The sequence below is a fragment of the Tenrec ecaudatus genome, chromosome 2 (genome assembly GCF_050624435.1).
Source record: "Tenrec ecaudatus isolate mTenEca1 chromosome 2, mTenEca1.hap1, whole genome shotgun sequence".
NCBI lineage: Eukaryota > Metazoa > Chordata > Mammalia > Afrosoricida > Tenrecidae > Tenrec > Tenrec ecaudatus.
In genome coordinates this window covers 181,385,185-181,407,536 of record NC_134531.1, presented here as the reverse complement: position 1 = coordinate 181,407,536, position 22,352 = coordinate 181,385,185, and the positions used below count along the sequence as shown (strand labels likewise).

The following is a 22,352-nucleotide window of genomic DNA, read 5'->3' as shown; positions in this document are numbered from 1 at the left end:
ACATGAATAATCGACAAAGTTAATCAACACTTGATCTTCCAGGTGCCGTGCGTGTCCAATATCCTGAAATTGGAAGGGCAAGCAGGCAAGGGGAATTTCAGACTCTTGGGGGGTGGGGGTGGGGGGTGCTCGATCTCAGAGACCCAGGAGAGGGAATTGTGCAGGAGTCAGGGAGAGGGGTTGGGAATATCTCGAGGCAGTAAGTAGACCTTAACATTAGGAAGACATGAGGCTAAGCAAATTTCGAAGCTAGAGGGTTAGTCCTCCAGATGCCAGGTAGGGCAGGGCAGGGCAGGGGCTCGTGGGAAACACACTTACTCATAGAAAGTTGTCCACCCTGTTTCATCACTCTTGGTGGCTAGGAGGCCGGTGTTCCCGTCATAGGTCATGAGGCCAAGCTCCAGGTTCTGTGTAGACACGACCTTGAGCCCCCCATTGGTGCCCACCGTGAGGGTGATGATCTGATTGTCAGGCATGAGCAGGTGGCGGGGCATGCCACTGCTGTCCCGGCGGATCTTCAGAGAGTTCCCACTGTTGTCAATCAACTCAGTGACGTCGCTGTCAGCGCTATATGTGAAATTGTACAGGTACTCCCCTGTCACCAGGCTCACAGTGTACTGGTGGATGCCGTCGGCATTGAAGACGTATAATTCCTGCTCCCCAGGGGAGGCAGCCTCATACTGATTAAAGGCATTCAGAACAGGCTTGTTCTTGCTGACTGCCCGGATCCGAATGTTTCCAAGGTCCGCAATATAAATGGTACCGTCTGGAGCGACAGCCAAGGACGATGGGGAATTCAAGATGGCGTCGGTCGCATAGGCGTCATCGCCGGAGTAGCAGATGCAGTTGACATCGTTTTTGCAGTCACAGTCCGAGGCGGCCCCGGCTAACAGGCAGATCTCGCCATTGGTGGTCACTTGGCGCAGACGGTTTATCTTCTTCTCATCTGTCTCGGTGATGTAGAGGATCCCTGTGTGGGAGATGGCAATGGCGCTGGCCGACTCCAGAGCAGAGTGGATGGCTAGCTTGCTGAGCGAGTAGTCAATGCCCGGAACCTGGCAGTGCATGGGGCGGCCGGCTATGATGCTGACCTGGTGGTTCTCAGTGATGCGCAGGATGACATTGTTCTCGAGAACATACAGGGAATTGTCCATAGGGTTCACGGCCAGGTCTGTTGGCCACTCCAAGCGAACCTGTGGATGACACGGCACCGGATGAGCAAACAGGATGAAAGGTGTAGACGTATACAGTAGGCAAAGAAGACCACCCTTCAGTAAGACGTTGCTGGAAATGCCAGTCATGGGCCCCTTACTCATGGTCTATGCTGAACGTGTATGGTGGCAAAGAGGGGGTGGGGGGGTTATAACAAACGTCTACTACACAAGGGTTCTTCCAGAAGTTTATGGCAAAGTAAGAACAGGTGATTGAGGGATTTTTGTCCAGGAACTTTCTGAAGCCTCCTCATATTATCTGCTGTGACTAGATGAGGTGACCGGGCCTCCCCAGGGTTCTGTCACTCCGCCCAGACGATCGGAGGAGGACCAGCGTGGTCTGAGCTGGTTATGCAGGCGTGACAGACCCGGGGTGTCTGGCCTGTACTCTGCTCACCATGCCCAGGGCCTGGGGAGGCCTACTGGGGCACTCCTATGGCGTTTACCTGGAGCTTGAAAGAGATGGTCTTGATGGCAGGGCAGCCAATGCACAGGCTGGCCGGGGAACGAAAACTCGAGTCTGTACTCGCAAACAATAAACTGAACCAAACGTGTACCTCTACTGTGGAATCTGAGGTGAAGATCTTTGTAGCAAGGTATCAGTGGTGGAATTGAGCTGAGCACTGAAGAGGTTAAGGGAGGGCTGAAATGCTCTTAGAGGCAGGGTGAGCATACATTGCAAGTCAGTTGGCAATCCATATACTACGTCCTAGCTTTCTTTGTCGAACCCGTGAGTGAGCCTCTTTTCCCTGAAGAGCCTCAGGTAAAAGCCACACTTGGGGGGATTTTGTAGAGTAACTCAGCACTAGTTGCTCCTGCACAAAGTAAAGGTTTATATAGCAAGGAGGCAATCATTTCAAATTAACAGGGAAGTTCTGATTGACATGTAACACTGTATGGAACCTTCGGAAACCTGTAATAATGACGGAGAAGAGAGGCAATTACACAGGAACTCCTACCCTGTAATCTGCCATGGCTGGAGTGTCACCAGCTCCACTTTTCTGAGCAGGATTTCTCTCTCCTTCTATCTCCCCGATGCCTAACAGTTTCCATTCCATCTCAATGCCTACTTCGTCCCGGGCTTCTGCAGTCAAACCTGGGATCCGTCTCTGCAGCTCCCCCTCCTACTCCATTCCCAACTCAGACTGGAAGCAATGAAGACTCCAGGCTGAGCCCCGGGTGTTTCTTAGTGTCGAGGGGGATAAGACAGAGAGTCCCACCTGGGCCACGTCCATGCTGGAGTCACAGCTGAGGGGTCGCACGGCAGTGAGATCGCTGGAGCCAAGCAGGGTGGAGATAATTCCGTTCTGGTCAACCTTTCGGATCATGGTGGCATCGACGAAGTACATGAGTCCATTCTTGTCCACCGCAATACCTGAGCAAGACAAACAGCGGGAATGTGCTTCTTAGAAAAGTACAGGGAGGCACGGAGTAGAGGTGGGGCCATCGTGCTGGGCGCTCTGCTCAGACGAGGGACCCTGCTGTGTTCAACTGGCATGCTACTGAAAGCAGTGGAAGGGACCCCCTTACAGGCGCCGGGTTCTGTACAACTCCCGGGCTGTGGAGAGCATCACTACCCACCTTCCTCCAGTGGAAGAATAATAGATCTTGGGATGCCAATGAGGGAAAGCGGTGTTCCTGGGGGGAGGGGGATACTCTTTCAGTGACTTTCTGAAAGAGGTCACTCCAGAGGTCACTGTTGGACAGATTATTGGTTGGAATATCGTTCACCACTGATGGCAAGCAATGAGGTGGAGACACAACGATTCCCACGGGCACAGACTCCCCAGAAAATGTTTCCTCCAGAAAGCATCCCAGAAAGAAGCTCAGACTCAGTTTAACTCTGGAATGTCCGGGAGACAATTGGGCGTCTCGGCACTCTTCTGTCTTGGCAGGGCCAGTAGGACCCCGACTACTATTTCTTCCAATCTTCACCCTACCGTCCATGGTACCACTGCTTCCATGCCAGCGTAAAGTGCTAACAGGGCTGCACTATCCAGGGACTGGCTACCTGCTGCGCTGAGATATGAATGGTGGGCAGTTTGAAACCACCGGCAGCTCCGGGGCAGAAAGACTGGGCTTTCTACTCCCATAAACAGTTACAGTCTCGGAAACCCCCAGGGGGTTGGTATGAGTCAGCCATGACTTGATGGCAGAGAGTCTGATTTTTAGTTTGGTCCTAACGTATCTTTCGTCCATTTCAAAGGGATCCGTTGGTCCTGATAACTCCCCAACCCCTAACCCCTGGACATTAAAGCTACACGTGTATGGAGTAGTTACAAAACGCCAGGCCTTGTGCTTAAGACTTGACCCACATGATCTAACTGGGAGTGTGGGGTGGTTGGAGGCCCCCACTGGGCTCTGTACTGTCCGCAGCCCACACAGCTGGCAGGCACTCTGTGCCCGGGCCGCCCCCAGGTCCTCCTGCAGCTCTGTGATGGGCAGCTATCAGAGAACTCCACGCATATTCCACCCCACTTTCCATTTGTAGGGGGTGACAACGTTTACTTCAAATAAATAAATACGTTTTTTTTCCTTCCTCTTTTCAGAACCCAGCCCCCAAAGCAATCCATCAGAGTAAAATCATTCTGGAGGAAGCTGTGCTTTGCCCCACCCGGCTCCAGGTAGATGTTTCTCGTAAGGAGAAAGCCACACTGGTGGCAAGCTGTAACTCAGGGTGAAGGTTTCCTCTGGCGGGGCCATTACCTCTCGGGCTCATCAGAGTGGCATCCACAGCCTTCCCGCCATCCCCACAGCGGGCATCGTCAAAGGGCAGGCACTGCTCCCCAGTGCCCGCCACCACTTCCGAGTTCCCAGCCAGATCCTTGGCTCCGCTCAGAGACTTGATGCGATAGATGCGCCGACTGTTGGTGTCAGAGACGTAGAGCGATCCGGACACGGGGTCCACTGCCAAGTAGTACTTGTGCGCCGGGTTGTTGCTTTCACACAAAGAGAAACGAGAAGGTGCTGTGTGGCTGGGCTACTGGGTGCACAGGGCTGACACAAATCCTAGCACGGGTCTTAGCTTCTCTCTCCTAGTGCCTTTCCACTTTAGTGAACTGGAAAGAATCCAACATCACAAAGTAGTGTTTCCACAGCTCATGGCTCTTAGTGACTTCTAATTGGCTCAGGCTTTCCATGCAACCATAGAGCTTACGGTGCCCCACGATGCTAAAAGAGTGTTTTATTCACTGTAGGAAGGAGCCAGCCCACTGGGCTCCGATGTTTATGACTAGTGTAGCTATTCAATCACAACTGCAGCTGCATGCCAATCTCCTTGATTTCCCCTCGGGGGTGGGGAGTCTTATAGGTTGTCACATAGGAGGGTGGAAGACTTCCATGGGACACTACTCTATTTAATCCATCCGTACCTCTTCCAGGTCTCCAAGGGAACAGATCATAGGTCTATTTGGCCTGCCACCCCCTTATCAAAAAAAAAGTACTCAGTACCCCCTGGCAATGAAAAACTTAAGACATGAAACAAAAAGAATAATTTATAAATTATCAAAGGAGCATGGGGGAGGGAGGGGGAAAATGAGTAGCTGATACCAGAGGTTCAAGTAGAAAGAAAATGTTGTGGAAAAGATGAGGACAATGTAGGTAGAGATGTGTTTGACAAAATGGATATATGTATGGATTGTGGTAAGAGCCGTCAGAGCCCTCAATAAAATAAAATTTAAATAAAAAAAGTTTGCACTATAATCAATCCACAATCCATCTGCCCTCCACACCTCGCATCTTCTCCATGGTGCCTCAGTGGGCACAAAGAAAACACTGGGTCTGAATGTGAGGACACGTAGGTGGCAGCCTTGTTGCCATCGTGGGCAGAGCCAGAAGTCCTCAGAAAGGAGATGGAATTTTCAAATCTTGGGCAGCAGTCGTATGACAGGCATGAGCCAGGACCAGCCAGGGCCCTAAGTCCCACGAGGCGATAGACTTCTCTTGCTAAGGGATGAATGAGAAAGGCAGACGCGCAGAGACCGGCTCTTCTGTCCTGTGCAATGCTAACCAAGGCACCGGGGCCTTACAGACGGGTGGGAACTGCCTGGGAATTGGACACAGATGACTCTGAACTCAGCTCTGACTAGGTGCCCTGGGACAGAGCAAGACTTATAGAATGGGTGGGATAACTCAGGACCAAGACCCAGGAACGCCCACATGCACTTCTGACACAGTTGGTGACCTTATGTAGATCTTATGACTGTGCTGGGTCTTCGATTCCTTATTTGGGAGAGGGAGAAATCAAACGGGATCATCTCTACTCTCTTTTGTGGCTCAAACCCCTACAGGCCTATTCACTGCGGTGTCTTTCACGAGCTGGAGGTTGGGAGCAGACGGAATATGCAGGTTGCTCACCTTCTGACTAGGGAGGCAAGTAGTGACTGGCTCTGAGTCCAAAGATGTTGGAGAGGTTTTGGTATCATGTGTCTAAAGTTAGGATAGACCTGGCATTGCCAGTTACTTTTCAATGGCTCTTTGGATTTCTCGGTGAAGAGGGAAAGCAGAGGGGAGGGGAAGGTTGCTGTTGCATCTGTCTGTCCTGTGGACATTAGCTAATTAAAACGCCACCGTTTGTGTTCTTCCCTGCTTTAAAGGGGAAAAAAGAATCAAGAAGGGATATTTTTAGGAACAATTTGTGAATCAAGCCCATCTTTAATCCCAGATTCTCCTCAGGTTGCTATTAAGACACGTAATTGAACCTGAAGTCAAGGTCTTGCTAAAATTCCGGCCTGGAGAGCTCATCGGAAAGGGGAGGCTGCCCGTGGCTCCTTGTCCTTCCTCATCTGCTTTCTTTTACTCTATTCTTCTTGCTTGCTTTCTTTCCTTTTTTTTGCAATTAAGTCATTAGAGAATATCTACATACAAAAAACAAATTAGGGCAGAAAGGGAACAATTCATGCCGTTCCTTAATTAGACACTGAACACTGTCGCTAAGCGTCCAGTAGCTGGGCGAGCCACAGAAGGAGCAGGCCATGGCTGCTCTGGGCCGTTCTATCAGCAAGATAATTAATTCTGAACTTTCTAGCGAGCCTGATTCGAGGAGGCCTTTCGAAATCTCTGGCAGAAGTGTGGGCTGTTGAGGGGGTGAGGTCACTTCTGTCTGGGGAGCCTATTCCTGCCCAAAGCCTCATCCTTCTTCCCAGTAAAATTCTCCGGAGCGAAGCTCTGGTCAGATGGATCACTCTGGGTCTCCATCTGAGTCTCCATCTGTGACCATGGCTAAGGTTAGGTTGGGGCAGGTGCGCTTGAAGGGGTGCAGTGGCCTTCTAGGACCTTTCTGCTTCCTTTACAAACAAGTTGGCTCCAGTAGGGTGTACCCGTAAGCAGCTAACATGTGGGCAGCTGAGAAGAAGGCAATGGACCTTTCCTAGGTATGCTGGGGTCATGGCCACTCTGGCAGCTGAGTGTTGACTACTACCTCCAAGAAACCTCACGCGCGTTTCCTTCGAAGACTGAGGCGCTGCATTCTCTACCGTATCGAGAGCAATTGCATCCCCTCCTCCTCTTCTCAGTACGAACCCTTTCCGTGCAGTGTTCAACTGTGCGCTCCCACACGGGGATCTACGCTCTCCATGCGAAGTGCACCAGGATGGTCCTCAACCATGACCTTGCATCCTCCCAATGGCAAAGGCCCTCTCTCCCTCAAGGACTTGGCCCACACCTTTTACCTGACTCAAACGTGCTTTAACTTCATGGAAATTTCTAGTGCATCTGACTACTGGATTCGTTCTGACCAGCAGATTGGCAATTAGCTATTTTCTTCTTCTTTTTTTCAAATGACCACATATCCGTGTGTGTGTGTGTGTGTGTGTGTGTGTGTGTGTGTGTGTGTAATCATTAATGAGTTGAAAATGAGTTTTTGACCCGTTTCCAGTTCATTAAAGCTTTTGTGAACCCAGTCCAGCATTTGCGGAAGCCAGAAGTTCGCCTCACTGTTTGCCCCAATTACGGACTGCAGCGAGCAGCGGGGGTGAAAGTTCACTGAGGGTTCACTATCCGGCACTTGCATCTCCCGGAAAGTCTAATTGCTGTCAGCTTATTTGGTTGCTTTTTGACTGCATTTCATAATTGCTAAAGCTTATCATATCCACAACACACAATTAGCACATAAAAAGTGACTATATTTGATACATAAAATATATGTAGCATTACACAAGAAACACAAAACAATAACAACAACAACAAGAAAACAAACACAAGAAGCAAACGAACCATATCAAATTAGACGGCCAAAAGTTCTTCATCTTACCTATGTTTAAACTCTTTATTTCTTTATAGAAAGAAAACAGAAGGGAAAAAAGAACAAACAGTTAGCTGAGGAATTGACGATAAAGCAAACACAACATTTTTGTTTCTTGTATAAGGGGACCCAAAATAGGCAGTCATTTTCTTTTCCCATTTTCCCCACGCCCCTGTGGTCATTTGGACTCTTGGGCCATCTGGACAGGAAATCTTGAATTCCCTGGCTCAGCAGTTTGGTTGTCCAGAGACACAGGGGTCACGGCTAAAAGGGGCCTTTTGACTACGGAAGGGGTGGCGAATTGGCCACATCTGGGAGCCAGCTCCTGTTGACTGGTAGTGGGTCTGAGAGGGCAGCAGGTAGAAGAAATTATGAAACCCAAGTCAAGCTCAATGAAAGGACGCTGGGGCTTATTTGCGGTGCCCGCCCTGGGTGTGGGAGGGAGAATGGGGCCGCCCGTGCCACCAATTCGCCATCTGTCCATAACAAAGCAGAAGCAGTCCCACTCAAGAGACAGCCTCCGGTCACTTTCAGCTGCATGCAGTCTGGGGAAGACTATGTAAGCCCTGAGAATCTGTAAGGTTTGCCCAAGTCACTTATCTGACTGAGCTCCCCCCGCCCACGTACTCTTCTTTACAGCTCACAAACAGTCAATGGTCACATTCATCAAATATATTTCATAGGTAACTGAACTCTCTCTTCATTGAGCCAAAGGCTCCTGTGATCTTCCTTTACTGAAAAAAGTTTTGTTTTTTCTTTTAAGAACAACAGCACATTTCAACTGCAACAGGAAAGGGGCTAAACATTAACATTAGGGAGAAGAGGGGATGCTGGAATGTTCAGCAAGTCCTGCTCCCAATTCCAGAAGCTTCCAGGCCAAGGTATATGGAGCCTGTGACCCTCTCTCCTTGCTCCTGACTGAGGGGGAAGCTTCGAGGCAAAGACAAAGAGGACTTAACGCCTTGATTTCTGCCTGGGTGCAGCTCAGGTCTCTGGCAGGGGCTATCATTCGTGGTGGGTTTGCACAGGGATTACATTTTTATATTTTTATTTCAACGTGTTGGGTTTTGCACAAAGGAAAAAAAAAGTTAATTAAATGATGCTGATAACTCCTGAGCTCTGACTGACATGGTGCAATTTAAGATTCACGCTGCAAAGCATGGTGTGTCAGGGTGGCAGCCGGGAATTCTCGCGTCTATTTTATATTGCTTAATGAAAGTGAAATGTTATCTGCCGCCAGTGGGAGTCATCTTTGGCTCTTAATGATTGCAATATCAATTCTACACTTTTTTTCAGTCACGATTTTGTGAAGAGACTGGATGGGAGATGGGTCTGCAGACCTAACCTACTTCTTTCCTAAGAACATCTGTTGTGAGTTGATTAATATACTATGTTGGGGGAAAGGGCAGGGCAGGGATGTGCAAGAGACCAAACGGTCGTAGGAATATGAGCTACAGAGAAAGGCTGAGGTCAGGGCTGCTCTAGACCTATGCCATTAACAGGACGGGGGCTTGTTACTGTTAGGTTCCTTTGAGTTGGTTCTTATTCATAGCGATCCCCTGTGCAAAGCAACAGAACACTGCCCCCCGGTTCTGCGTGATCCTCCCAGTCTTTGTTAGGGTTGGGCCCTTTGTCGCTGTCACGGTGTCAGTCCAGCTCATTGAAGGTCCTCTTCCATTTCACCGACTCTCTCCATTACTGAGCATGACGTCCTTCGCCAGAGAAGGGTCCAGAGCCTGTGAGATGGAGCCTTGCCATCTTGGCTTCTAAGGAGCATTTTGGCTGCACGTCTGGACACTCAGATGTATTCATTCCTTCTAGAAACCCACGGAAGGGTTAACCTTGGTGGCCCACCCCACCGTTCCAAGGCACCCATTCTCGAGCCTTCCATGCTCCAGCTTGCGCACACAACTGGCAGGACCGAAAATACCATGGGTTGGGTCAGGTCTACCTTCGCCCGTCAGGTGACATCTTTGTTTCTCATATATTAAAGAGGTTCTTTTTTGTTTTGCTCGGCAGATTTTCCCAATGCAATATGCAATCTCATGCCTTAGCTGTGGCATCCAGGGACATGGATCTCAGTAAAAGAAGACCCTTGACAACATCATCCTTCTATGGGTTTATCACGCTGCTGCTTATTGTTCCGGTTGTGGGTGCTTGGCAGGCAAGAAGCCGAATGCTATCATCACTGAGTCAGTCTGGCCGAGGGGCACAGTTGACCTCTTTACAGTAGGCAGGCCCTGGCCTCCATAACACAGACCCAGTTGGCACAACCTCTGAGGAGTAGGCGGCACCCTAGAACCCTAGAACTTCACCCACAGCCTCTTGACTGCTCCGATGAGGGGGATCCTAGCACTCCCGGAACCCTTGCACGTCTCGCCATGCTGTCCTATGATATGTGTGTGCATTTGTTTCCCTCGCCTGCTTGTGAGTGGCCATGACTTATTCATCTCTGTGTTGCTGATGTGATTAAGGGCCAGGGAGAGTAAGGGCTGGGAACATGGGTTCTTCAAGGTAGGAGTGAGGCTGCCTCTCCTTGTCCTGGGCTGACACTGCTCTGGGTTACCTCCAGTTCTTCATGTTTCATTCAGAATTGGGGAGCTGCCCCAACACCAATGTGGAACCCGTGGCTAGCCTCTGCCATCGACCTCAATGGACTTTTGTGTGAACTACGGGGTCATGCCTATCCCTAGATAACGCAGACAAGTCACGCCGGCGTATTTGCTATGAAGGGACCTTGAGCTTCAGGCCACTTCTTCATACAGGCCCGTCCAAGGCTAGTCCCCATTCCTGGAAAACTGGCAAAGGTCAGATGCTCTCACTTCCGTTCCCCGAGATGCTCGAATTCCATTCCCATTGCTTCTCTGCTCGACGGTGGGTTTGATCACAGGCCGTGCTGTTATTCGTTCTTTATTTAGTTAGGGCCTGGACCAAAGGCACAGTGTAACGTTGGGGAATCATTTAGCTCAGGTGTAGGAGATGCATGTCCGTGGTTTTCAGTCATTCCAGCATCTCCTTTACTGCCCACAATCTCTTCCCATGCACGTGAAAGCTGGGCCCAGAATAAAGAAGACCAGAGAAGAAGAACGAATGGCTCCGTCTCGGAGGAAGTACATCCAGAATGTTCCTTCGAGGTGAGGGTGGGGAGGCTTCATCCCCCCTGCTAGGGACATACTAACAGGAGAGATGCGTGCCTGGAAGGGGGCCGTGCTGGTGAAGCAGAGGGTTGGCAGAAAGAGGGAGATCCTTGGCGAGACGGGTCGATGTAAAGGCTGCAATAACTGGCCCCAACCTCAGCGCCACTGGGAGGACAGCACAGGAGAGGGAAGGGCTCTGTCTGTCCTTCAGAGGCTCGCTATGAAGCTGAGCCGACGGCTGGCACCTGACATGCTGACATCGGACAGGCTTTCGAGAAGGTTCTTGGCCTAGGGCTCTGATTTCCACATGTCACTTCTACAACCAGGGCATTACTGACAGCAGGGTAAATGAGCATCAACTCAAAGCGGATCCAGAGGGTTCATGGACAGGAAAACTCAGATGCCCAGAAATACTAAGAAAGACACATTCTAGAGCAGTGGTTCTCAGCCTTCTTAATGCCATGACCCTTTCATCCAGTTCATGTTGTGGTGACCCCCAAGCATAACATTATTTTTGTTGCTACTTTATAAGTGTAATTTAGCTACTATTATGAATTGTAATGTATATATTTGATATGCAGGATGTATTTTCATTGTTATAAATTGAGCATCGTGAAAGCATAGTGGTTAATCACAAAAACAATATGCAATTATATAATTGTCAAATATTTATTTCTAATTATAAATAAATGAAATTTTGTCTTGAAGCATGATGTAGCATGGGTAACAGTCTTCACAATGGGAACTCGTAAGTGGTAAGCGAGTGTATCTGCATGTGGGTGGGCCTGCCTGGAGACAGATAGAGGAGGGGTGTCTAGGTTCCTAAGACCACTGGAAATATGTGTTTTCTGATGGTTTTAGGTAACCCCTGTGAAAGGGTCGTTTGACCTCCAAAGGAGTCGTGACCCCCAGGTTGAGAACTGCTGTTCGGAGGCTTTCCCCGATCTGGCAATTCTGACAGGATTGTCACCAGGGATATGTTACCAATGATTAATGGTGCAGTTTTTCTGATTTGTCAATATTTCCAAATTTTGCTCATTTATACTAGAGGAAGGACTGAGCACCTCTTCGTTGCATATCGATGAGGTGACAAATGTGTCATCACATTATAAGATAGGCAGGGCATGCATCCCAGAGTGTAGGAAAACCGTCCTGGAGCCGTGTGACGGCAGCTGCTTCACCAAAATATGTTATTTGTTCGGATGGTGTGATGTTTGTGCTAATTGTTAGCTTTTTCAAAATCCCTTTGGTTTCTTTTCTTATCCTACATAAATATTCATTTCCATTCCTCATTTCCAATTCATAAGTTTTTTTGGTCTTAGATATGATTCTTCCCCAACCCCCAAATTGCGTAAGCTTCAGGCCCCATGAAACGTAGACCTGTCCTGGGTAAAAGGACTGTGAATAGCGTGCCAAGCTCTGTCTAGACCGTGGTGGGGGTTTTGCTGCTTTTTATCCTGGATTGGCTCTTAGCTGCCTATCCTCCTTATACCCTCCCTGCACAGGGCAGGCGTGTCCTCTCGTTGTTAGGGTGTGAGTGCCCTCTAGAGGTGTGTGAGTCTCATAGTGACCAGAGGAAAGCGTAGGTTTTCTAGGCCATAGTCTTTACAGGGTTACGGTCTTCCTCTTACAGAATCACTGGGGGAGTTAAAATCACGGGCCTTTTGGTTAGCTACTGAGTGCTTAACCTGAGCACCACCAGGAGCCCTTGATTTCTGGACCTGGACACGGTTGCCAGAGCCATATTTCCTCCTGCACATTCTACTTTGCATCAAAGAAGGGGTTTCCTGGTTGAAATTCTCAATAAACACAGCTTGCCTTTGGTCATGCTTATTTCCAAGTTCTACGACCTTTTCCCTCCTTCCTTGGCTTCTTCCCTTTGCGTGTGGCCTCCCTCCCTCCCCATTCCTCCCATTTTAGGCTGGACCGTTCCTTCCCTGATGTAATGATATTCTTGATTCATCCTCAAAGCACCACCAGAACGTCAGTGTGGGGATGGGTTCAGTGAAGTTGGAAGAAACGATAATGTTGGGAACATGCAAGTAAATGAGAATTTAGAATGTTAAGGAAGGTGTGAGATCCCAAATCAATCAAAAGCAGGCGAGTCAAGTAAAGGCAGAGAGAGACACACCATCCTGAATGCCATCAGTCATTGCCTTCTCCCCACTGCCGTTGGGTCAGTGTGGCCTCAGCGTGACTTTGCACAGGGTTTCCAAGGCTGCAAATCCTAACAGGAGAAGACAGCGCGTCTTTCTTCTGTGGAATACTTGGGGGCTTGAATCCCAGAGCACGTGATGATCAATCCAGTGCTGATCCAGCAGCCACACTTTACTCAGAGGCCCTCAACTGGGTAGAGAGTAAGGGATTTTCTGCGGCATAATTCACCCTAAGATGTTAGTGACTGAAACCCCCCCGAGCCCTGCACTAGAGGACTTGAACGGTCCAAGGGCCAGCCGAGAAAGTGATAGTTATAGGAGGGAGATGAGCTCCTAACGATGGGAGTTGAGTATTTTTTCAGCTGTGAGTGTTGACAATGTCCTGAATGCTGGTGACCTTGCAGTTCACAGGTCATTAGCATCGTACCCATGAGAAAGGCTCTTTCTAGTTATTCATGATGGTAGAAGTCTGTCCTCTGTCCTGATGAGCTTGTGGACAGGCAAGGAAGCAGGACAGGAGAAGGATGTGGAAGGAAACCCAGGGACCAGGGCAGAGGATGCAGATGCGGAGGCTCAGCTCTAAAGTGGGTGAGCTGGATAAGGACAGGCACTGACTCCCAGAATTGAATAATTCAGCTGCCAACTCACAATGGAGAAAAGACATAAGCAAGACAGGCCTCTTCCTCCCTCCTTCCTCCCTTTGCTGCTTGGTGTTTTGAAGAGAGGGGATTGACAGCCCTTTGTTTTCAGGATGTAGTGGGAGGAAAAAGGAGAATCAAACCAGTGTTCTTGTACAAGCTTAAATTCTCATCGGCTCTGGGTACCCGGGTGATGAAAGCAAGAACAAGTTGGAAGGTGGTTATAAGAAGGAGGCAGGAAGTCACCAGGCTGTGAAGGGAAATAGAGAGTTACGCTCCCTCAGGCTGCTCTCTGTCGTCCTGGGGTGTGGTGTGGCTCACTGTGAGAGTGGGTTAGGAGCTCCTTTATGGATGCCGGGGCCCCTGCAGCGTGAGTGACTGGAATCAAGGACCAGTTCCCACGCAAGGACTGGGAAGATTCAGAAAGACATGAGGCTATGTCTCCTTTCATTTAAGCACGTGTGCAGGGCACTGCAGATGACACAGGTGTCTGTGCTAGAGAGGTTCCCACCTTAGAGCCCTGGAAGTGAATACAGAAATAACCCAAAAGCAAGAGAGTCAATGCTGTCAGTTCTAAGAGCAAATCAGAGTTAAGAAACATGGAAGAGGGTAAGGAGAATTTTAGCTTTCTAGAAGCAAGGTCCTTCGCATGGCACCCCCAGGAGGAGCACCATGAGGCAGATTAGGTTGGGAAGGCAAAGGAAGCAGAAAGTGTGGCACAAGCCAATGTTCAGAGGAGCCTCATACAAGCGCCTGCTTGGCCCTGAGAACGAGATGTCATGGAACTGTCAGAAACTGAGCCAGGTTGACACAGTGGCTGCAACAGGGAGCTCACGTGTCATGGTTGCGAGGATGGGACGGGCCGGTGTTTTATTCAGTTGGATACAGCATCTCTCTGAGAGGGAACAGACTCAATGGCAGCAGCAAACAATATTATCCATCGTGAAGTCTCGGGGGCAAGTGTGAACATACTTGGCTGCTAACCAAAAGGCAACCTTTGAGGCCAACTGGTGGTATCACAGAAGAATGGCCTGGCAATTGACTCCGGACAAATCAGCCACAGAAAACTCTATACAGCACAGTTCTTCTCTGACACACCTGGTGTTTCTGTGACTCGAAGTTGGCTGGAGGGTAGCTTGTTTTTAAATACCCATTACCATTTCAGACCTCCACAATACTGGCCAGAGTCGCCAATGGTCAGATTATTGGCACCTCTCCCCAAAGGGGCTTCAAGGACAACTAAAATGTATGTGAAACCTGGTGTTGCTTCTAAGTCATTCCCTGGGTAGCTGAGGCAGTGTCAGAAGACATCCCCGTCCACTCAGTCTTAGGCCCAGATACTAGCCATTATCCTGATTCCACCCCTTAAAAAAAGTCCCATTGATTGGCAAGTCCTATTACACCTACCTCAAATATATATCCCAATTGGAATATTTCATCATTTCCCCTCAGCCATTCTAGAGCAAGCTGCCATCACCTGAATCCTGGGCCACTGAGTTAGTCTTTCTGTGGGTTTTCCTAATTCACTCTTGTCCCTACAGTTTATTCTCCACATGACAGCCAGAGTCATCTTTAAAGATGCAAATCAAATTGTGGGGACTCCATTCCACGGCCTGCTTCACCCTGCAGCATATACTTCTCAACAGGACCAGTAAGAGCTCAATACACTCGTCTTTCTCCTCTGACTTCCTCCCGAACCCTTTCCCAGAGCTCTCGGTTCTCCAGCCACATTGCGCTTCTCTCCATTCCTCAAATAAGCCAGCTCACGTTCTGGAATTAGGACTTTCGCATAACTCTTTTTCTGGGTCCTAGTTCACACGCCACCAGTCAGAAACGTCTCTCTGTGCTATCTCAAGTATCGTTTTCACCCCACCCACCAAATAGTCCTTATTTTGTACCCCATTAACTGTTCTTTAAAGTGCTTAATGCTATTTGACATGAGTTCTCATTTCCTCCCATGATTTGGTCTGAAGCGCCCTACCCGACTACAAACAGTCCAGAAATTGGAATTGTGCTTCTGCGCCCTCTTTTCCCCAGCCTAGGGCACAGAGTTTCCATCTAGCAAATATTTGTTGACTAAATCTCTCCCCCTCACTCAACCTGTATGCGTGGACTCAGTGGATTTATAGAGCCCTGGTGGTGTAGTGGATCACACCCTGTGCTATTAACCACAAGGGTAAGAGTTCTAAACTGCCAATGGCTCTGCAGGAGAAAAATGAGACTTTCTACTCCAATAAAGAGTTACAGTCTCAGAAACCCACAGGGGCAGTTCTGCCTTGTCCTCTAGGGTCACTATATTGAAATTGACTTGATGGCAGTGAGGTTTTTTTTTTGGGGGGGATGGGTGGGTTGGGGATAGAGGTTGACAACCTGGAGTTAACTTTCCTGGGAAGGGTGTGCTTTCAAGGTGTGTAGGGACCAATACTTCTTCAGCACAGAGGGGTCAGCGTTCGGAGTTCACACATGACTCAGCAAGCTCTGAAGTCACAGTACAGCCATACCCTGGGACATGTGCTAAGAACTAGGGAATCCAGGCTGTCTAAGAGGGGACTTCAACATGTTTATGGAGACACGGAGTTAAAAGAGGATGGAATTTTCCCCTGAGCATTTTGAAGTCCCCGCATAGGTACTTATACCCAGAAGAGCTCACTACAAATGCTGCAATTAGGAAATGAACGTTAGTGATTCCCAAACATCTGAATCTTCTGTAGAGCTGGTAAGGGGGAAAAAAAGAGGCTTGACCTTCTCCCAAATGTATTGAATCAGAATCCCTGGAGGTGGGGATCCCTGAAACTGGCATCTTAAGCAGGTGTCACTTTAAAAAGCACCGATCTGGGCCAGCTGCTGATAGGAGTTCTCGTACTGCTTGGTGTTTTATAACTTTCAGCTACTCAGGTCTCCCCGAATCCCTTGGCTGAAAGCCTTTAGTTCTCTTGTAAGGTAGCTTTTGGGCATCACAGCATCAAATAGGTGGATAGTGTTTTATAGGCACACACAGCACTTCCCAAACCCTTATTTGATTTCAGGCCTTGGATTTGGTCTTCTGCTCATCCCATGGACCATGTATTCACCAGACCCGCCCCCACCCCCACCACTTCCTGAGGCCTAGCAGGGACAAGGGGGCAACAGAGTAAAGCCTCCTTGCCTAGATGGCCGTCCGTTTACCTTAACTCCAGGATGCTGGTCACATTTCGAGAGGGGAAGATGCGGCGGATGTAGTTGAAGTCGCCCACAAAGAGGCTCCCATCAATCCCAACAGCCAGAGCTACTGGAGCCAGCAGCTTGTTGCCTTCAGCAAGGCCATTGCAGCTGGGACAGGAGATGCTCCTTCGGCGACCATTACCCATGATGCTGGTGATGATAGCAGGCTGCTGCGTCAGGAACTGGTTCTCCCCTGTGCCCTTGTGCAGGATTCCTGGGATGCATGGAAGCGGAAAGAGCCATTAGGAAAGGTGAATGGGGCTGGGCGGGTGCTCTCCAATTTCCTTACAAGCCTGCCCAGGGCAGTCACGGGCATGGTGGAGGCAAACCCCACACGCTGGGGAATCAGCAAAGGTCACATTTGTAGGGTTACATGAAGGAGAATTGGGAGGAAATGGCAGGCTGGTGCTCTGTGGGGAACAACTCAATGTGTTCAGTTTTTATTTTCTGACATTTGAAACAAGAAGGTGGGAAACCTGTGACTGTTAAAGGGCACTTGGAGGGAAGGAGAGGGGCTTCCGTGGGCATGTCAAGACTGGAAAGAAGATTCCAGAACCGAGGAGGTGTATTTGGGAAAGGCGACCTGTCACCTACCGCTTTTCACATTGAGGATGTGGTGCTTGTCCAGGGACCAGCCACCGAGATTGGATGGGTCCAGCTCAAACCCCTGAAGAAGGGCTGTTCTTTTCTCCCAGAGGATCAGGCTGGGGCATGTCTCGTACTCAAAGCCGACAGACACTGCAAGATGGAAAGCAGTGAGAAGGGTGAGAGGAGGGGGTCACAAGGCAAGAGATAACAACAAGACGCGCTCAGGGCATTGCGAGTCTCTTCCAGAAACTTGGTCAAGGAGGCGGTTTCCTGATGTGATTTCCCGATTTTACATTCAGATTTCAAGTGGAACTCCACCTCGAAGGTTTCCACAGTCATGCTCCATGGGAATGAAGCTGGCTTTCAAAAACGACCCCAGTGACGTGGAGGGTAGAGAGGAATCCTTGGAAAACCTTCATAAAATCCTTCTCTCGGGTGGGACAAGGGCCTGGTTGTCCAGCCTGCAGTTTGTGGGGTTCTTAGTTCTTCACTCACCAGGAGCCAGTGGCTCCTTGTTCCAGGGAGCGTGTGGAAGTGAAGGGATACTCCCTGCAGATTCCTGAGGGCACTGGAGGGTGGGCGTGGGGAGTACAGCCCCACTAGTTATGTGAAGACTCAGTACAGAACAGACTGTAAAAAACATTTGTAAAATGCTTGCATCCTGCCACGTGGGAAGGTGAGCGGGACAGAGGAGGGCGATGACAGTTACCAGCTCTAGGCTCGCTGCTGGCTCCATTTCCCACATGACTGAAGGCACTGTTCTTTAAAGAAATGTAGTAAGAATAAACTAAAAGCAAATTTGCTGCCATTGAGTCATTTTGAACTCAATCCCTGTATGGTATATGAGGGGGCTTCAAAAAATTCAAGGGAGAAATGCCATTATCTCTTAATACAGTTTCCCATGAACCTTCAGAAGCCTCCTTGTAGCAGGACTGAGCCCCATCGTTTGCCTGGCTGTTCTCTTTACAGAGTAGATTGCCAGGCCCTTCTTATGCTCTGCTTGTGGGTAGGTCTGAACCACAAGCCTTTCAGTTAGTGGTCAAGTTCAAATACTTTGTGCTACCTAGGGACCTGTCGTTCGGACAGATGAGCTCAGATGCGGAGAGGCCATGCATTTTTCATTGGAAACAGCTCCAGAAAGATGGGGCACGGCTATTATTGCTTTTCCTACTCCTCTAAACTCTAAAGTACGTGTCAGGAATACCCATGGGGCTTCTCTCCAGCTTCTTTTAAATCCTGAGCTATGGAAGTGTCGATATCAATGTGAGATGCATTTTATTTAAAAAAACAAAATATAGTTTCTAGTTTGCCCTCTGAAAATGCCAATAAACAATGACTCACCCAGGAGCAAAGAGAAGTGCTTGTTCCTCGCTCGTGGCTTTGAGTTATTATTTCTCAATAAAAATTAAATCAGAACTCTTGTAAGAAATGGATAGCGTAAACTCAGGCCATGTTATCACACCAGCTCGTATAGAAACCAACAAAATCAACTAGGGTCAGGTATAAAATTTGGAACCCTCTTGAAGAGGCTCTCACTGACCACAGATGTGACATTTTGGCCATTAATAAGAATCTTAACACCCATGGATCGAAACATGTTTGTCTTATTTCAATCTATGAGTATACAATGATGTCTTAAAAATTAATTGATCTCCATTAGATGATGCTAAAAAACAACTAATTGTACTGAAGACTAAGAAATAAGGCAAATTAACAAAACATTTATCGTTGGTTTCCTATTTGAACTGTACCTCCAACAACCAAATAGTTAATGAGAAAGTGCCTCTCCAACAAATGTACAAATGGGCTTGGCCCACTGGATGTAGGTATGGATTGTGATAAGAGTTGTATGAGCCCCAATAAAATGATTAAATAAAAAAAGAAGAAGTGCCTCTATCTAAGAAGATTTCCAGAGGGGGAGGGCATGTAGAACTGACTGTGGTTGCACAACTCATTTTAAGGGCTATTTAACCATGGGTGGGGAGGGGGTGCTCTAAGATGGGTGTGACGCTCATTGTACAATTCCCCTTGATATAATTGAATGATTGAATTGTTCAATTGTGTGATATGAAAATTCTGTGTTAATAAAAAATGTTGACAAAATCCAAAGAGAAATCACCACCACCACCAAACCAAGTACACGAGACAAAGTCTTGCCATCCTTGCTTCTGAGGATCATTATGCCATAGTACTTCTTCCAAGACAGGCGTATTCTTTCTCCTGGCAATTCCTATTATATTAAATATTCTCTACCAACAACATAATCAAATGTGAAAAAAAAGAAAAAAGCTTTCCAGCTAATAAGTGAATAAGGAGTGTGTCCTGGGTTGAATTGTCTTTTCCCCAAATATGTATCAAGGTGGCTAGGCCATGATTCCCAGCTTTGTGCGGCTGTCCTCTGGTTTGTGATGTGATATAATTATCTTCCAGGTTGTGATACTATGTAATAAGCTTCCAGTTAATATGTTAGAAATCCAATCTCTACATGTTAATGAGACATAACGACTGTGGGTATATGTTGAGTCACAGTCTTTCTTACAAGAGAATGGGATTCGAGTTACAGGACGACTCAAGTTCTACCCACACCCAAGTCATTATCCTTCCTCAAGACACACCCTTGTGAGAATCAAACCTTTCATCTTACATAAGAAAATCACAGAAAGAAGCAAGCAGGGAGAGAAAGGACTGGTTACCACCAAGGAGGAAAAGCCAGGAGGAGCACCTCCTTTGAACCTAGATCCCTGCTCTGAGAACCTCCTAGACCAAGGAGAAGATTGATGCCAAGACACAGGGACCGCTCCAAAGAACATGGGGTCACAAACGTTGAAAGGAGATAAGAACCTTGTCCCCAGAGTCGAGAAGAAACAAAAACCTTCTCTTACAACCGGCACCCTTAATTTGAATATCTATTCTCCTAAAATGTGAACAGATTACAAAAGGCAACTCAATAAGACAAATCAAACTGATAATGAATTTAGAAAGAATCTAACAGCTAGTAAACTCAAAGAGAGCACAGTTTGCATTTCTTCAGTGGAGAGAATAAAATTTCAAGTCTTCCGGGCAACATTGAAGGATCCTATGGGCAAAGTATTGAAAGATACAGGACGCTTCAAAAGAAGATAGAAGAAATACATACAGCCATTGTATCACAAAATAATTGGTCACAATAAATGCTCAATCATTTCAGGAGCTACAATATGATCAAGAATGGATGGTAATGAAGACAGATATCCAAGCTACAATGAAGGCACAGGAGCAAAACAAGGCGTCAGGAATTGACAAAACCAATTGAGATGGTTCAACAAATGAATACAACACTGCAAGGACACACCTGTCTAGGCCAAGAAATTTGAGAGTCACCTGGCTAAAGAACTTGGAGATATCTCTATGTGTGCCCATTCCAAAGAACAGTGGTAGAACAGAATGGGGGAATTATGAAGTAATAGCATTAATATAAAAAAGTGAGGAGGCCTTGAAATACTTGCTGGTGAAGATCAAGGGTCGTGGCCTTCAGTATGCACTACAACTCGATGTAAGGAAGACCCAAATCCTCACCACTGGACCAATAGGCAACATTTTGATAAATAAAGAAAAGATGGAAGCTTTGCATCGGGTGAATCTATGATGCAAGACCTCTTCAGCATGCTGAAAAGCAAGGATGCTACTCTGAAGACCAAGGCGCACATGATCCAACCATGGTATTTCCTTTCTCTATTAAGCCATGGTATTTTCAATTGCCTCATGTGAACATTGGACACTGAGTAAGGAAGACCAGAGAAGAATCGATGCATTTGAATTGTGGTGCTGGTGAAGACTACTGAAAGTGCCACCGACTGCCCACAGGACAAACGAGTCTGTATTGGGAGAAATAAGGCCAGAGTGCTCTTCAGAGGTAAGGATGGCCAGACTTCATCTTCCATACTTCGGACACGTCGTCAAGAGAGACCATTCCCCGGAGAAGGACATCATGTTTGGTAAAGTAGCGGGACAGCAAAACACCGGAGGAAGGCCCTCAAGGAACTTGATCGACACAGCGGCTGCAATAGTGGGCTTAAGCACAGGAACAACTGTGGGGACGCTGCCAGACTGGGCAGTATCGCCTTCTGCTTTGCTCAGCTTTCCATGTGTCAGAACTGACTGGATGGACCTCACACGAGCATCATCAAGCACATGGAAGTAAAATGCTGCTGACAAGGGCTGACAGACAGTTGTATCAGTACTTTCACAGGGGACTTCCAGAAAGTCAAGCCAGATTCAGAAATGACATGGAAAGAGGAATATTATTGGTGATGTCTGATGGATCTTGACTGAAAGCAGAGAATACCAGAAAGCTGGTTTCCTGTATTTTACTGACTATGCATTTGACTATGTGGATCATAACAAATTCTGGAAAACATTGCAAAGGATAGGAATTTCAGAACACTTAATTGTGCTCACATGGAACCTGTAATCATAGATCAAAATGCAGTCACTGAAACAGGAAAACAGTGAACGGTTTAAAATCAGGAAGTGTTTGTGTCACAGTTGTACCTGTTCCCCTACCTGTTCAATATGCACGTTGAGCAAATAATAGGAGAAGCAAACTACACGAAGAAGAACCCACCATCAGGATTGGAGGAAGACTCATTAACTACTTGTTATATGAAGAAACACCACCGTAATTGCTGAAATCGAAGAAGACTTGAAACACGTACTGATGAAGATCAAAGCTACAGTCCACTGTATAAATTACACTTCACCATAAAACAAAAATGCTCACAACTGAATAAATGAAATCATGATACATGAAGGAAAAACTGAAGTGTCCAGGATGTCCCTCTACATGGCTCTAAGATCAATGTCCTAAGAAGGAAGGAGCCATCCGAAAATAAAATGACACTCTGCATTGAGCAAACCTCCTTCAAGTGAGACAGAGCAAAGATGTCACTTGGAGGAGTGAGGGACACCAGACTTGATTCTCCATGGTCTTTTTCATGGACTCGTATGCGTGTGAAAGATGGACAATAAATATGGAAAGCCGATGTAGAAGTAATGCCTTTGAATCGTGGTCTTGGTGAAGAATATTAAACGGATCTTGGACTGCCAGAGAACAAGGAGCTCTGGCGGCACCTTTGTTAAGCTCTCAGCTGCTATCTGAAAGATTGGCAGTTCAAACCCACCGGCTGCTTCATGTGTGAAAT

General features: G+C 47.7%; 1 protein-coding gene across 1 annotated transcript in view; it reads right to left on the bottom strand.

Annotated features, from left to right (window-relative positions):
- The window catches only part of TENM2 (teneurin transmembrane protein 2), a 504,145-nt gene that overhangs the window by 55,721 nt on the left and 426,072 nt on the right, over nucleotides 1-22,352 (bottom strand). The window contains exons 17-22 of the mRNA XM_075542722.1: nucleotides 17,179-17,322; nucleotides 16,549-16,798; nucleotides 7,462-7,482; nucleotides 3,918-4,150; nucleotides 2,432-2,586; nucleotides 319-1,193 (exon numbers count right to left, since the gene is read on the bottom strand). Of these exons, the coding sequence (XP_075398837.1) occupies nucleotides 319-1,193; nucleotides 2,432-2,586; nucleotides 3,918-4,150; nucleotides 7,462-7,482; nucleotides 16,549-16,798; nucleotides 17,179-17,322 (1,678 nt within the window). The remainder of the gene's footprint in view (nucleotides 1-318; nucleotides 1,194-2,431; nucleotides 2,587-3,917; nucleotides 4,151-7,461; nucleotides 7,483-16,548; nucleotides 16,799-17,178; nucleotides 17,323-22,352) is intronic.